The 16,319-nt window shown below is 50.1% G+C and overlaps 2 protein-coding genes across 3 annotated transcripts; one reads left to right on the plus strand and one right to left on the minus strand.

Annotated features, from left to right (window-relative positions):
* Window positions 1-207: 207 nt before the first annotated feature.
* MYOZ3 (myozenin 3) lies at window positions 208-6,924 on the plus strand. 2 transcript variants are annotated; one of them, XM_066329199.1, is made up of 7 exons: window positions 208-481; window positions 1,395-1,481; window positions 1,730-1,893; window positions 2,133-2,207; window positions 2,310-2,457; window positions 2,724-2,895; window positions 5,401-6,924. In XM_066329199.1, exons 1-7 carry the CDS (start codon window positions 223-225, stop codon window positions 5,561-5,563), a joined length of 1,068 nt encoding a protein of 355 aa, XP_066185296.1. In that variant the 5' UTR covers window positions 208-222; the 3' UTR covers window positions 5,564-6,924. The 2 variants fall into 2 exon arrangements, with proteins under 2 accessions (XP_066185296.1, XP_066185297.1); XM_066329200.1 differs by having other exon boundaries at window positions 369-481; window positions 1,399-1,481.
* Window positions 6,925-8,450: 1,526 nt separating this feature from the next.
* Window positions 8,451-15,538, minus strand: RBM22 (RNA binding motif protein 22). The gene is made up of 11 exons (XM_066329183.1): window positions 15,414-15,538; window positions 14,651-14,704; window positions 13,665-13,694; window positions 12,512-12,644; window positions 12,135-12,235; window positions 11,802-11,974; window positions 11,069-11,269; window positions 10,429-10,593; window positions 9,929-10,017; window positions 9,297-9,428; window positions 8,451-8,628 (listed from the first exon to the last, which is right to left on the minus strand). Exons 1-11 carry the CDS (start codon window positions 15,465-15,467, stop codon window positions 8,498-8,500), a joined length of 1,263 nt encoding a protein of 420 aa, XP_066185280.1. The 5' UTR covers window positions 15,468-15,538; the 3' UTR covers window positions 8,451-8,497.
* Between the last annotated feature and the right edge of the window lie 781 nt (window positions 15,539-16,319).

Below are 16,319 nucleotides of genomic sequence, written 5' to 3' on the forward strand. Positions count from 1 at the left end.
TCCCCGAGGTGGTCTGGGCACACATGGCCACCTCCTGCTGCTGCTACATATCTCCAGGGGTCAGGCCTGCTCCATGCCAAGTGACAGCATTTGCATCATGTGGGTGAGCCCTGCTTCATGCTGGGTTGATGGTGTCTTGGTCCCCAAGGGTCAGCGCTCTCCACCATGCCAGGATTATGGCATCCTCATCCCTGTGAGTCAGACCTGTTCCGTGCTGGGGTGATGGCATCCCAGTCCCCAAGGGTCACAGCCCTGCTCCGCCCCCTTTCTCAGCCAGAAATAACTTGTGTCCCGTGGCTGGACCTTGGCATCTGGGCTGGAGCCCGGGACGGGTTGGGGCGAGCAGCAGGAGCCCAAGGGTGCCGTGAAGGGCCAGCAGAGGCCACAGAGTGCTGGTGGCTGCAGCTTGCCTTCAGCCTCATCCCCAGCATAGCAGGAGCAGCATCTTCAGTTCCCAGCATCTGGGGTATCCCCTGGCCAGGTAGGGAAGGTGAGGTCCCATGTGGGGGTCAGCAGGTGGGTGGGTGCACAGGGCCTGGGGACGTCCTTGGAAAAAGGGACACCACCACTGTGGGGGTCAGGGTGCAGTCTCTGAGGAGGGGGCAGGGGGAAGGACGGGGTGCAGGTCCCTGGCTCGTTGTGTGGGTGGGTAATGCTGAACTCAGAGCTGGCAGAGAGCTGTGTGCCAGGCACCCCATGGGAACCCCGGCACTGCAGGGCCCTTAGGGGAAGCTGCCCAGCATCAGCCCCAGCTGAGGGATGCCAGATGCACCAAGCAGGGTGGAACAGCTCTTATGGAGCTGAGCGTCCCGGCAGCACAGGAGGGCTCTGCTGCAGGTGGGCAGCTCAGGGGGCTCAGGCTGGGGCTGCTTTCCAGCCACCTCTCCACAATGGAGCAACACTGCTGAGTGGTCCATGACCCTTCTTGCCTCTTGCTGGGCTCACTGCTCCCTGCAGGTTCAGGGCTGCAGCTCCTGCACCCTTGGAGTCAGCAGCTGAAAATAGCTCTGCTAAAGCGGAGGTGCTGGGGGAGCAGTAGCCAGGCCCCCCCTCAGCCAGCAGCTGCTGCTCTGAGGGCCCTTGGGGCACAAGGACAGCGGCTCACTGTGGGCAAAGACAGAGGTGGGAACAGTTTCTGCCCCAAAGAAAAGCAGAGAGGAAGAGTGACAGGCAGGGGCTGAGCGGCAGCATGATTTGAACATTCCTTTTATCTGTTGAAGTGGACAGAGAGGAGTGCAAGGAGATGCTCAGGGATGGTGCTGAACAAGGGAGATTCTTGGGGATGATGCTGACCAGGAGAGATGCTCAGCTGCATCCTAGCATCTCTCTGGGGCATGCCTGGGGCTGACGTGTTCCCGTGTTCGGTGTCACTCCTGAGTGCCCCTCTCTTCCAGCTAGACAGGATCCATCCGCCTCCCGCAGAGCTGCCCCAGGAGCACGGCAGCAGGTGATGGCCATCATGAGACCGGGCCCTGAAGATGGTAAGGGGGTGCAGGTGTGTCACCAGCCCCAGGACTGTGCTACCTTCCCTGCCTAGGGGCCTGCTTTTTCTGGAGTCCATGCTCAGGGTGGGAGAGGCTGTTTGAACCTCTTGAGCTCCCTGACAATTCCTCACACTGAGGAAATGCCCAACCACGAAACAGAGACCCCAACGAGGGGATGCACAGTCTGTGCTGCCTTGGGGATCCCCAAAACTGCAGCATCCTCAGCTGTAGCTGTGCTCTCCCAGCCTCCTCAGAGCCCCAGCTGGATCTGGGGAAGAAGATGAGCACAACACACGACCTGATGATCGAGGAGCTCTCCCTACCCAACAACCGCGGCTCCCGGCTCTTCCAGCAGCGCCAGAAGCGGGTGCAGCGCTTTGTCTTTGAGTATCCCGGTGCCTCAAGGCAGGTGGGTCTGACTGAGGACACCCTTTGCTGCCTCCTGCAGCCTTTCCAGGGAAGGAATTCCTGGCAGGATCAGGGTCTCTCCGCAGGGCAGCCATGGTTGGCTGACTGCCATGCAGAGGTGAAGGGAGAGATGTCCTGGTGGGCTGGGCATGGAGATGGGCAAACATGGGGTTCAATATCCACCAAAGAGGAGGGGGATGGTGCTGATCCCCCTCTGCACCCGCTCATTGTCTCCGGCAGCTCCCAGGGCAAGGGGCAGGTGGCTCACACCACACTGGGAAAGGTGATCCAGAAGGAACAGTGAATGATCAGATGGTGAGTAGATGGAAGAAGCTCTGAGGTACTTTCAACCACCCCCTGAGTCCCAAATGGGGCAGGGAGAGCTCCCCCTCTGCCTGTAAACTCTCCCCTCCACAGGCAGGGGACAATGCTGGTGGTCAGGAGAATTATCACTCCGAGCTCCACGTAGCAGCATCACCCCAAGGTGGCCCCCCAGAAGTACCCAAGAAGTCAGAGAAAGTCTTGCACATGAGCAAAGTCCTGAACCCCAGTGCCCTGGCCCCAGGTAAGTCAATGCTTCCTGCAGCTGAACCCAACACTGCTGTGATCTCAGCAACATGGGGTTGGAGGCAGTGAGGTGCTGCTTGCTGAGGGGGTCTGCCCAACCCTTTCCCAGAGATTTTATATGTCCAAATATATATATATATATATATTATAGATACACATTCCTGCCCCAGTAACAGGTCTTCCACAGCCATGCAGAGGCTGTTCCCAGCCCCCTGCCTCAGCCTGGCTGTGGCCCCATGCACACATTGTCTCTCCCCTGCACAGGATACTCGAGTCCCCTCAAAGAAATCCCCCATGAGAAGTTCAATGTCACCGCCATCCCCAAGGGCTACCGGTCCCCATGGCAGGAGCTCTTTGGTGACAGGGACAATGCCATGTATGCCAAGAACCCGCCGCCCATGAGACCCCCAGCGTGGGACTTCAGGAGCTTCAACAGGTAACAGGGGCAGACACCACCAGCCACCCCAGCCCTTGGCCAAGCCCTTCAGCCTCGAGGAGCACCCAGCATCCTGCCAGGGAAACATAACCATTCATGCCCTCTTTATACCCCACAGGGGCACAGCAAGAGCTCAGGATGCTCTTTTCCTACTCAGGAGCTCCTCTGTTGTTGCCTGCAAAGATTCCTGCCTCCAGCAGCTCTCCCCTAGATCTCCTCTCAGCTCCATTACTGGGCTCACACAGCCTTAAGCAGTTTGATCTCACTGGGTAACCTCAGGGATGAAATTTGGGAGGACCAATACTTACACAGATGGCCCTGGAGAAGGAATCACTCCTGTTCCCAGCTGGGCTCAGCTCTGGGTTGGGTGGAGGAATGACACAGTGCCAAGTCTCTTTCCTAATTTCATTAAGGTATTCAAGCAGCTGCTGGAAGCAGTGGGGGTAGAAGGTTAATCTTCCCGGAGTGCTAAGAGGTCACCAGATTCTTTCCAAACACCTGCTTGGCCCAAAGCCTCCAGGCCAGGGGGTTTCTGGTGGCTCAGCCTGGCAAGCTCTGTGCCCTGTGGCTGTTTCTGATGGAGCACGGCTGGTGCCTCCTCACACCTCCACATTACAGTGGGGTCAAGGGTGGGACCCTGGAGCAAAGACTGCCAAGACAAGTCTCCCTTCTGGAAAGGTGTTTGATGGGGATCCAGGAGATGGAGATCTGGTGGTAGCAAAGCAGCAGCAGCCCATGGCAGAAAAATGAGACCTGAAGTTTAAAGCTGAACATCATCCAGGGAATTAGTAAAATGAGTCCTGTCTGTCCTCCTTCCTGAAAGCCTCTGTCAATAGGATGGAATTGTATTGGCTTTGGTGGCCTGGCCAAAGTCACCTTCCAGTTGGCAAGTTCCCACTGGAGTTTCCCCCCAGGACACAGCACTGCTCCCCAGCAGACCGTGTGCCAACAGCTGCTCCCCTGCACCCACCCCAGGGCTGGATTTGAGCCATGGGGGACATAACTGCTCTGTGCTTTCAGCACTTGGCAGAGGGGCATTGAGGGACCACAACCTCTTCTTGTGGAAAAAGCCATGCTAAAGGGCAGAGAGAGCGTGGTCACCACTGTCTCTGCTGCTCTTCTCCCCCTCAGCCCTGGGGCTTTGCCATGTGGCTCTCCTTGAGGTGTCAGAGCCAAGGAGGTGCTGGAGGAGGAGAACAAGGAGCTGCTGGAGACACTCAGCTCTTTTCTTTCAACATTTAGCCATGTTCCTGCCTCAGGATTTCTTTGTGGACAGGGACTGAAGCAAGGGCATGTTTCTGAATAATACTCTACCCTGTACCATTTCTCCCCTCTCACACGATGCCTTTCTATTTTAAGTCTTCAACTGTAATTTAATACAGATGGATGCTAATTTAACTCCAAGCCTCCTGCCACCTCCTCTAATTCTTCAGTGAGGCAGGAAGATTCAGAAAGCCAATCTGCTTTTAACTGGGCTTTTTTATGATCTTCCAAGCTGTTGGCTTTTAAATCATTTCTCAATTCAAATACCAAACCACAGAAAAACAAACTTTTTGGAACAAACTGGCTATCAAAAAGTCAGTGGTCTTGCCTGAGGCTAGCTGAATCCCAGCACAGTTCTCATGGGTCACAGAGCAAGGGCAACTCCATCATCTCCACAGCAACTGCATTAAAGCAGGCTGATTTATCCCCAATTTTAAACATTCAGACTGTGATGTAAAAACCTGGACCACCTTGCTAAGGTGTGCTGCCTTAAGAGAGAGTGAAAACCAAGCTTTGAGAAAGACTCTCCCCAAAAGAAAGTTCCTAGAACAAACTTCTTTCATTTGCCTTTCCCCCTCTTTATTTCTTCTCTGTTGCAAAACAGTGCCACGTTATTCATGTTCTAGCAGTGCTTCCCAAAGCAAACATTCCCAGTTTTGCCTCACTGATAGCTCAGCCCCCATCTGCTGCTCCAAAACCAACATTCTTGGCTTTTTGGGGGTTGGCACACTCTTCCCCAGTTCCCTTCCACATTTCTCCAGAAAGAGATGACAGCTCTTGCCCCCACACTGCTCCTCCTGTTAGTCATTGTTCATGAGGAGCTGTCCCAAAAGGCGGATGGAGCCAGGGCCAGCAGAGCTGCATGTGCCAGAGTGATCCAGAGCAGTGCTGTCAGTCTCAGCCCTCTGCAGGACACAGGAGCTGCAGATGAGGCACTCTGGTGCCTCTGGTGATGTCACTGGTCTTTGAACCTAAGAACAGAATACTTCCACCAACATTCAGGCACCAAACCCCACTCTCCAGGTTTGCCAAAGCTTGAGTTGAGGTGGGCTCTGTACCAGGGAACCTCCTCTCTGGGCTGGCAGGGCTCTTAACAGCGTCCTGGGTAGGAAGAGGAGGGTTGTCATTTCTAACAGGCATTGCTACATTGTGCTGGACTTAGTAAACTCAGACTTATATTTTCTATTTCACAACATGTCCAGTCTCTCCTTGTGACTAAAAGTGTTTCTCCTTGTGCTGCAGGACTCCGGCCCCGTTTGACAGAGCGTTGGTTGGTGAGCTTTTCTCTTTGCCCACCGTAGATCTGGATAACCTGAGTGTGCTGGAGGTGATTTCCCACAGGCCCAACTTCAACAGGGTGGCCCAAGGCTGGGTGCGGATCCTGCCGGAGAGCGAAGAGCTGTAGGACGTGAGCTCCCTTCCCCATGGCCACGGATGGTTCCCTCACTGGGCTCGGACACACTCGCAGGGGAGGGGAGGGGGGGCAGGCGTCCTTTGTGAAAGCTCAGCTGGTGGGTTCGGGTTGTCATCTTCCAATGGGGTTTGAATGAGCTCAAGTGTGGGGCCATTCTGAATTCCCCCTGCAGTCAGTGCCAAGCCAACCAGCCAAGTCCTCGCTGTTAATCCAGCAGATCCCCGCAAGCTCCCGTACAAAACATCCTGTACAGCCCGTCCTCTTCCCTGCCTCGTGGAAAACAGCAGCACCACCAGCTGCAGCACACCAAGCTGCCTCCCTGCATCCTCACTGACATGTGAGACCTGCTCAGACAGCTGGTGCTTTTGCAGAGAAATTCCATCCTCAGGACAACCCTGCATCTGTCGTTCCAGTCAGGACGCAGAGAGGAGGTCATAATGGAAGAGCAGAAGCAAAACAAGTTACTTGAGGCATTGGCATGTTTAAAACAGCCACCTTGAGCTTGGCTGGACAACACAAACAAATGAAGGAGTGGGAATCTACCTGCTTACCAACACAGCACAGCCACGACAGGGGGGAGAGGAATGCTGGGAGTTGAAAACTTGTGCCCTGTTTTCTGCAAGCTACTGGCTAGCACTTGGCAGCTCTTTTCCCCTTCCTTTGCTCTTTGCATGTCTTGCTTGAGCATCTAACATAGGCTCTTTGAGTGACTTATGCCAGATTTGCTTCATGTAGTTGGTCAAGGATCAGGCCCTGCCTGGACCCGCTGCCCTGCAGAACCACACCAGTGTGAGGATGCTTTGCCAGGGTGTTCTGGTACTTCAACACCAGTGGGAAGGAAAAGCAGCATGGCAGTGCCTCCAGAGCAAGCACCGGCTTCCCTGGGAACGTGAAAATCAGCAGTGAAGATCCAACTACACCAACATTTTCAGCAGTGATACACAGTGGGACATGCAGCTAACAACAGCCTACAGTCATCAGAACATCTGGGGAACCCCACCCACAAAAATCTCTGACTCAACACAGGCATCCTTCAATTGCTTTTGTCAGGTTCTTAATGTTACCCTTTCTTATACTCCAAAAAGCACCAGGATAAAAGTTCTTTTTTCCACCACTGTGGTATAATGGGCAAGTAAATGTTGTGTGTAAAAATGCAGTTAGCGGCTGCCTCATTTGTGAAGTTTGTAACGCTGTGCAGAGCAAACCCCACGCAGGGATTCTGCTGCCACAACACATCATTCAGGTGGGAAGCTTTCATTACTCTGTTTCCCACAGAGGCAGGAGGGGGCAAACAAATGAAAAGAAAAATGCCTTGTTCCTTAGAAACAAGAAATCTGTGATGCTTAACTGCTGCCCTGTTCCAATTCCATTTCCGTCCTCTTTGCCCATCATCTGCAGAACCTAGTAACTGGCTGGAAATAATAAATTGGGATGATGTAAAGCCTCCTGCATTCCAAATCTGTCACAGCACTCACAGGTCCTGGCTATGGACACTCTGGGCCAGAGCAGTGGCAAATGCCACAGCCCTCTCCCATCCACCAGCAGCCTCTGCTGCCCAACACCATCCTGGGACAGCTCTCCCCCGATAAAAGCTGAAATAATTACTCACACCCAAAGTCCAGCTCCTTCTCCAGAGAAAGCCAGCCTGTGGTGCCACAAGTGCTACATCTCCTCTGACAGCCTGGGAGGGTTAGCACCATGATGGGACCCAGTGGCACTGTACAGGACAGCACAGGAAACTAAAAGTGGATGTACCGGTCGTCACCCATGTAGGATCTTGGCTGCAGCAGCAGTCATATAAAAATCAGACCGAGCCCTCAGACACTGCGCTCCAGGAAGTGGGCCAAATCACTGTGTTGAAAAATTCAAATATTTGTATGTACTTTTTAAAAACCAAGCAAATGAAACTTCAGAACAGGCCCCATCCTGTTCTGAAGACATCCACAGATCCACAGGATGAAAGCAGTTAATGTGGAGATAAACTCAAAATCCTCCAGCCACATGTACACAGACCTCGCTCAGCTGCAGGCTCCAGGCAGGATGCAGCTGCTCTGAGGCAACCACTACACTTGGAGCACAGGAAGAAGTTTCATCTCTTGTCAAAGCAAGAAGTGGAACCCATGTCACAGCTTAAGGGGATGCTGCTTCACAGGCCCTGAAAGCCTCAAATCTCCCCAAGAGTAGTGGCAACTGCATCCTGCCCTGCCCCGCAGGCAGCACAAGCCCAGGCTCTGGGGGCTGTCACCTGGTTATATCAGTAACTGCTGACCTGTCACTCCATGTCATGCCCATACTGCCTGAGGGCTTCTCACTTCACCCAGAACTTGTCTTGCTCAGGATTAGAAGCGATGCACTTTAAAAGGCTTTGTTTTCTTGTCTTTTTTTATCAAGAAGTCATGAAAAAGGAGGGAGGAAAGTTCTGTGTAGTGGTAAGGCCAAGCCATGGGTTTGGCAAGGTCTGAGGAACTCGTTTTTCAACTCTAAATCAGTCCTGGTTTATTATCTCATTAGAATAATACATCATTAGTTACCTGACAGAGAAGAGTTGCTAGTTACATTTTAACAGTCCATTAATGTTCCAACTGAAGACATCAAAAGGGCCTGAAAAGAGTTTGGTTTTGTTTTTCCAGAAGTTTATTTCAAAAGTGTGCCAATGGGATACACAGATAGCACTGTAATTCTGGTACCCCAGACCCACAGACCCCCGACAGACCTTCAGTCTGTCCCCCACCCACCCCCCACACTAATACAAAGACCTGGGATGTATCAAGAACCCGATTATAAGTGGAGACATGGGGCTCAGCTTGCCCTGTGGCTGCAAGCAGGGAAATAAGGCGTCTCTAGCTCACCCACAGCTCAACATATGGTGCTACCATGGTAACTAGAAAATAACATTTACTTCAAGGATGAGGGTGGCAGGACGTGCTAGGGGCTGCTGTGCTTTCCTGCGTGGGCACCCATCCTCTGGGGATCCTGGGATGGGTAGTGGATGGGGCCTGGGGCTCTCATGAAGGGAGGTGGAGGCCCCATGGCGTGGAACATGTGTGGTCCAAAACCTGCAGAAACAAAAGTTGGCAGCTTCAGGCAAAGCAACAGAAAACCTGATGTGTGTGTACTGCTGCTTCAAAGTACTGACACCACAGCTGGCTGACAGCTGTGCCTCACAAATGTGCACATCTCCCCAAACTCCTGCCCCTCTTTTCAGTACAACTAGGGCCAATCCCTATCCAACACACATCCTTAAAATAAAAGGTGGTGGGGGGACCAGGCAGGTGTGTTTTCTAAATGTTTTCTACTCAACCACAGAACAGAGAAAATACATCTACAAGAATCAAAAATTCCATTAAAAACCGACAGCATCTCTGGACAGATATACAGAGAGCCAAGGACATACTGGCATTCAACCAGCTGCAAAATTACCCTTTGAAGTTCGGGTTAATGTGGCATTTACACAGCCAGCAAAAGCACTGAGTAGGTCTCAGTACCAGTAACAGGGATCTCCAGCATGCCTGGGAATTTGCAAGCAAATACCAACCACAACAGGCAGCTCAGTTTAATTAAACTGTGCTGACAGCTCAGTTTAGATCATCCGTTTACACTGTGTGATCAGGGATGAGGAAAATCAGCTCAGGGCATGCATGAGTGCTGCAGCATGGCCTGGCAAGGACGAAGAGACTGTCTAACACTGAATTTCACACCCCTCTCGAGGGGGAAACACAGGTACCTGGAGGCGGCGGTGGAGCGATGCCAGGAGGAGGTGGCAGGGCAATGTTCACCACGGCTGAAGGGCCACTGGGAGGTAGATTGAAGTAATTTGCAGAAGCCTCCTCTTCTGCAGCTGGAGGAGGGGGGAGGGCTGCAGAAAAAGAACACATGGTTATGGAAAATCTCTCAGACAAGACAAGCAGAGGCGTCTGCCTTCAGAGATGGAGCACAACACATGCTTTCACAAGGGCAAAGTGTTGCTACTATTGCATGTATGAACTGGACTGAGAAGAATAACTGCCCTGAAACCTCAGTCACCAATTTCCTTCATCTGAAACCAGATTTGCTTTGCAGTCAGTGGATTTAAGAAAGCATTAAAAGCGTGGGTTGTCAGTATCTCTGACCTAAGTAGGTTGAATTCAGCTTTAACTTTTTACTGATCACATAAACAACTTTTCTCATCATGGATTTGCTCCTAGAAAAAGCTAATCTCCCATCCAGCTGGATCTGCTGCAAACCTACTGTAATTGCTCTGGGCTCACCACTGCCTCTACCATCCTGAACTGTCATTGCTCCCAGGAGTTTAACAGCAGCCTTGCTCATGGAAGTGGGTCAGCATTAAGTGTTCAGAGATGAATACAACTCCCTTACCTCCAGGAAGTCCTGGAACTGGCTCCAGCTTTATCCCTGATTCTGTAGTACCTTCCTTGTCCTTTTCTTTTCCTCTTGCTGCCTGGGACCTGAAAAACAGACAAAAGTTTGAGAACAAGGATGAGAAAAGCAGGATAAGGAGATATTTACACCACACTGGCTTCATATTATCTATTCCAGATCCATTTCTTCAGGCCAAAGATATTTCTTCAGAACGTTACACACATGGTACCAAGTTTGCAAACTGTTTACAGGAGATGGACTAGGAGCAAAGCTACCAAAACTCATCCATAATCCTCAACCAAGAAATCCTGTATCTTACTTGTGTCATCTCCAAGCTAGATTCCACTGTAAAAAAAAAACAAACCAAAATGCAAGAGGACCCCAACTATTTACCAAACACGTATCTACTTCTGCATAACACCCAATCCTGCTGACCAGGACTGTAAACTGAGAGAAGAACCTTGCAGACCCTCCAGGCTTCCTCCCCCCACACTGACCTTCCCCATTTGACGTTGAGCCTGCGGCCGTTGACAATGAGTTTGTTGAAGGATTTCTCAGCAGCCACCTCTGCAGCCTGCCTGGTGGCAAACTGGATGAAGGCACATTGCTGCCTCTGCACCACCGTTATCGTCCGGATCTCCCCAAACTGGTAGAAGTGATTTCTGTACAGGACAAAAAAAATTATTATGATACCCCACTCCTCCTCCTAGTCACAGGATATAAGGCAGGTGAAATAGGTATGCTCAGAAACTTTCTATTCTCCATCCCCTGTTCAAACTAATCATTAGAAATCAATGATCAATCAGTTAATCATAATCAGCCCTCTGCAATTATGGAGCAATAAAAGCTCCGCAGCAGCTTCTCTCAGTAGCTAGCTATAGGATACAGGACTTCCCTGTAAAAAGGGTTACACAGTATCCCCAACAGCTCAAAGGGATGACTCATCTTTAAAGAGATAAATTTTAATCAAAGCATTTGAAATGTGCATGTTTGTTCTCCAACAAGCTGGCACTCCTCTGCACTTGCCCACCAACCAGTTCCCCATTACAAGCTAGATTTATTTCTGTTCCTCACTTGAAGAGCTGTTATCAAAATGTCAAACAAAAAGGCAAGGGCAATACAAATTCACCAACACACCTGAGATCTGATTCAGTGATGGTATCTCCAAGCCCTCCAACATACAGTGTAGTAATAGTCTTGTCTTCAGGAGGATCTAGACGAGGCATGGTTGATGCTCGTTTCAGGAGTTTGTCAGCCACAGGATCATTAATTCCATAGTAGCGATCTTTGATGTTCTGGTCAGCCAGGGGATCATCTGGGTCTGTAGGTTTCTCATGCCTAGGGTTCAGCAAACAAAGCATTTTATAATGTCAGGAATGACTGAATGGATTAAAATTACTGCAGCTGCCAGTTTCCCTTCTCAAGTCCTCAGGTCAATTATATCCTTAACCCTGTCCACATAAACATGCCAAAATAGAACAAAGCCCTGAAAACTTCAACTGCAGCCAGGACTGCGTCAACTTCTGAATGAATGGCGCTTCTGACAGCTCAACACTCAGCACTACAAAACACAAGAGCTGGGTTTGAAACAGCCTCTTGTTCAAACACAAAGATCTGTGCTTGAGGGGAATGAAACCATGAACGGGAAGAACTGACTACACAAGAGGAGAGCTGCAGTCACTGCTTTGGCAGAGAACACAGCCAACTTCTCACAAACCAATTTGCTACCACAGAGATTCATTTGCTGGCACTGGATGCAAGTTTTGCCTTGACTCAAATCACTGCAGTGTCTCCTGCCCATTGCAGCATCTCCAAGGGAAGCTGCATCTGAGTGTGGTGAACAGGCTGACTGCTCAAGCTGTGTCTCTACCTGTAGGGACACTCCTCTCCTCTCTTGCACTCTCCTTTAACCCAGAAGGAACAGATGTGAGGACGGTTGCGTTTGTAGTACGGAGTGGTTCGGGCCAGCTTCAGCAGCATGTCGCTGGTAGAAGTAGCTTTTCCTAGTGCACCAACTGGTCTAGTGCCATCAGAATTTGCTATCTAAAAGCAGATAGAACACAGTTATGTGTATATCAGCACTGAACACCAATGCACAGAATCAGAGCAAGCAAGTGGTTTCAAGAGAAGCTAGGTCATAGCTGCCCTTTCCTCCCCACATACAGCCACCCAAAAAGCATGATCATGGGCTGGTTACACTTACTTCTCGCTCCATGTTCTGTGTGTAGTACTCTTTGTTGACGTCAGATTTAGGCATTTCATCCTTAAGGGAGAGTCCTGCATCCCGGACCTGGATAGGCAAACCTAAAACGAAACAAAAAAAACCCCAACCAATCCATATGAAGAACAAGCTGAAAGAGCAGAAACAGGGATTTCTTGCAACCTGCAGCCTGAGAGGTAACTCATCTGTGGCTCAGGGAAACCACTCTGCCCTTGAACCTCTGAAGAGACACGACCACCAAGACCTGTTCTTCTCAAAGACTGTCCAGTGCCAATTACACACACCCATTTAAAGTGATTTCACCAACTCCCATTTCAGAGGGCAGCTCCTTGTCTTGGATGAGGTTTTTGGGTACATACCATACTCCAGGTCGAGCAGGCAGGTCTGACAGACATTCTTCAGCTTGCTGCAGGTCTGGCACACTTCTGTCTTCTTGAAGCGCATCCGCACCCCGGGGCACCAGCGGAACACCGTGAAGGGCCGGGCACAAATCTGGGACACAAAGGTGGCACTTGGGTCACTCTGCACAGAGCCACCACTCTGCTTCTTGCATGGAGACAAACCCCACACCCATCTGGCTTCTTCAAACCATAAATATAACTTCTCTGTCCTAAAGCTAAGACACAGAGATCAGGAAATATTTGTTTCTATCTGGGGTTTTACTTTGAAAGAAGGAAGTTTTAGGGAAATCTTTTTTTTCCCTTGTTGTTTTTCTTTTTATTTATGACAACAACTAGAGTGCATATCTACTCGAAGACATGGAAATTCTCTTTGATTCCAGGTGATGTCAGTGTGGAGCTTCTAGAGATGAATTACAATGATGGATACATCAGGCACCAGCATAACAGCAACCCAGGAGAGAGCTGGTGCTCTCTCTTTATGAGAGCTCCTTATGAGAGCTCTGGTGCAGAAGAGTGATGCTCCTCTTATCCTTGAGTACATAATACAATCTCAGTTTGTACAAATTCCAAATTATACCTTTTCTCTACCTCAGATGATAACTGATAAGAGGGCAAAGACCTGCTTTAATTTCCCTCAGTCCAGGGAACACTGAGTATTTCTTGCTCCTGGAAATAATTGTGGCTTATTTCTTGGACAGCCAACACAAATCACCAAATAGCCATGCGTAACATAGACAGTAAAACCCCAACTCCAGATATTTTGCACTTCTTAATAAAAACAACAAACTCACACAAGAAAACATGGATCATTTAAAATGCTGTAAAAACTTCAAATACAGTACAACAGCATTTGCAAAACCTCTTTCTGATAAACATGAAGAATTTTTTAGAGAGACTTAAGATCTGCTCAATAATTTTACTAATTTAGGACCAACTGACTTTGTTTAACAAGCACAGTAGACTGACCTAAAAATTTATATAGTTATATAAATATTTTAAGTTAACCTAGATAGGCACTTTTCTGAAGCTGACAGGCTTTTAATCATTAAAATGTATTATTCCTAGATCTGTACCCATTTTGACATTCTTTCTTCAAAACACAAAAACGTACCTTGCATTCTTTTCCATATTTTTCTTTGGTCTGAAATATAATAAAGAACAACAAAAGAATATAATAAAGAACAACGAAAAAAACCATGAAATATCATCAATTCAACATAAAACATGTAATTGATGTTATAACATAGTAAGTTTTTTTCATAATTATGCTGTATTTAGACTGACTCACCCCTGTGTATTTGGCTTACACCTTGGGAAGTCAACAGGACAAAAAATACAAATCCTAAATACTCTCAATACACTTTTGGTTTAGAAGCTTTCATTTAAAACAGAATATTTTAAGTCCCACCTCCTGTACTGATAAAGGTGAGAATGGAAAGGAACATTAACAGCTCTTTTTACAGAAAGATGATGTTACATGGAATAAGCCCATGAAAACAAACAGGTTTTGAAATACGTTCTACAGTAGCATTAGGGTTATGCTTCACAAGAACAACCCAATTTCTCTCAGCAAACGTTGTGGAACATGAATGTGAAGGAAATAATGTCAGTGTAGGTCATGGGGACTAGGCCAGGTAGAGAAAAGTAACATAACATGGACTGACTCACATTGCACAGAGCAAACCAAGCAGCAACTTAAAACTACCTCCATAAGTCACATTTAACCTAATTTTAGATATGCATGTTCGTCACGTTTTAGAAATTGCACTAGTTAGAATTTAAGCAGCTCACTGCTCTCCATGCTGGAGTTTGCCAGTACTAAAACTTAATTTTCTACAACTTCCTACACTCCAGACACTGGACTATGTCATCTTCTTCTCCTTTTGGATTGATTTGTGCTTAAATCATACCCCTAACCATGATATTACACATCACCAATGGCTGGGACCAGATGCTGTCGTGCAGAACCAGCTGTTCAGGAGTGTGTGTTGACTTCAGCATCTCCACCTGTACCCAATCCTATTTTAGTCCCCAAACCCACAGCTTTAGGGCCACCACAGAGAGAGGGAAGGAGTGCAGGGTCCAACAGGCACATACCATCCGAATATAGGGATTTTCTCCAAGACATGTCTGGCACAGGATAGGGAAGTCCTGGATTGAGCAAGAAGAAAATCGGGAATTTGTAACAAGCTCTGCCATCACAACAGCTTTCAAGTCACACTCTGAACAATGATCTATTTTCACTCATCAGACAGCTTAAAAGACACAAATGAATTCAGAGACACCGGGAGAGCTGCAAGCCACGACCCAGGCCCAAATTACTACAGAACGATAATCTGCTGACTATTGTAGCTTGGAGTAAAACTCAGAATAACCAAATGAAAGGCGTGTTATTGAGATCCGAATCTGTCAGTGCCTGGACTGCAGCAGGTTAATAATCCCCGTTATCCCTCAGCAGCGATTGTCTGCACTGGGCCCACTCGGGAGAGCTTCGGCTCGAAGGGCCACGGGCACACAGGGCCCCAGCTCGGCTCCCGCAGCACCGGGAGGGGCTCCCAGCTGCTACAGGCCCTGAAGCGCGGCGCTGGGGAAGGAGCGGCGGGGCAGCTCGTTCTCTTTGCGCCGTAAGGAGCGCCGGGGAACCGCGGCAGAGCCCTCCCGGGCGGATCAACCGCAGGTGGCGGGTCCCCAGTGAAGGCAGCGGGTCCTCAGGGAAGGTCCCAGCCCCGGGGCCGCCTCCCCGCCCTCCCCTGGCCTCGCGGCCTTGCCGCCCCACACGCTCCCGCAGCGAAGCAGTGCCCCGCTGGCCCACGGCCGCTGTTCCCGGCTCTCCCGGCCCTGCGCGGCCACCCCCCCTCACCGCATCCTCCCAGTTCTGCCGGTTGTAGGTGTTGGAGCCCAGCGATGTGGACATGGCGGCCCCGCTCCGCTGCCGGCAGGCGGCGGCCGGAAGTGACGCCACTTCCACCCGCGCCGTGACGGAAAAGGCGGGCTGGGGAACGGTGACGTCACAGCGCCGCGGCAGAGCTCAACGGGCGAGACCACGGGCAACGAGAGGGGTGGAGCACAGGACCGAGACCATTGGGAAAAGACCGGGGAGATCCGCTTTTGTTTTATTTAAATAACGATTGTTCCGGAATAAGAGCCAGCGCAAAGAATCCGAGAACCACTGTTTTTGTTTTATTGAAGGTCACTACACGACGTCAAGCATAAGGCAACAGGCGCCTGTCGGGGAGGGGAGAGAGGCAGGGACACGCCAATACCTTTCCTATCGCCTACAGCACCTACAGGGAGGGGAGAAATCAGCTCGCTGAGCTCGGCAGAGCTCTCAGAACGCCACAACCCGATGCACCGTTTGTTTGGAGCGAGAAGGGCGCAGGTCCCGTTGCCTGCAGCAAATTCCAGCACCAGGCACTGCTCAAAGCCTGGGTCCTGGGAGGTCTTTCTGTGGTCGTGTTGCAAGTGCAGCAGCTGTTCTGGCTACCGAACAGGGGAAGTTGTGGCCAGAGGTGAAGTGCTGTGTTATCTGGACAGGGAAAGCTGCAGCAGGCACTAGCACTACATATTAACTACTAACTACAAGTCTCAATCTCATGCTGTAGATCTGTGTGTCACCTACACAGAGTTGTAAACGTGATGCCTCGCTACTTTGAGACCCGCTGCCAGTCAGGGGCTGTGGGATGAAACCCTCCAGCACACCATGGCAGGTTCCTTGCACTAAGGGAGATGTTTTGGGGTGCTGCACCACCCCCCCAGAGAGCAGGCA

This window comes from Sylvia atricapilla, chromosome 14 (genome assembly GCF_009819655.1).
Source record: "Sylvia atricapilla isolate bSylAtr1 chromosome 14, bSylAtr1.pri, whole genome shotgun sequence".
Classification (NCBI taxonomy): domain Eukaryota; kingdom Metazoa; phylum Chordata; class Aves; order Passeriformes; family Sylviidae; genus Sylvia; species Sylvia atricapilla.

Bases quoted from the DNA above. Each gene is read 5' to 3' on its own strand.
- RBM22 (XM_066329183.1), bottom strand. From the start codon at position 15,467: ATGTCCACATCGCTGGGCTCCAACACCTACAACCGGCAGAACTGGGAG. The intron at 10,594-11,068 runs GTGTGTTGGTGA...TGTCCTGTACAG, and splicing joins ATCACTGAATCAGATCTCAG to AAATCACTTCTACCAGTTTG. The intron at 10,018-10,428 runs GTCAGTGTGGGG...TCTGTTTTTCAG, and splicing joins CTCAACGTCAAATGGGGAAG to GTCCCAGGCAGCAAGAGGAA.
- MYOZ3 (XM_066329199.1), top strand. From the start codon at position 223: ATGGCATCCCAGTCCCCAAGGGTCACAGCCCTGCTCCGCCCCCTTTCT. The intron at 1,482-1,729 runs GTAAGGGGGTGC...GTGCTCTCCCAG, and splicing joins GAGACCGGGCCCTGAAGATG to CCTCCTCAGAGCCCCAGCTG. The intron at 2,208-2,309 runs GTGAGTAGATGG...TCCCCTCCACAG, and splicing joins GAACAGTGAATGATCAGATG to GCAGGGGACAATGCTGGTGG.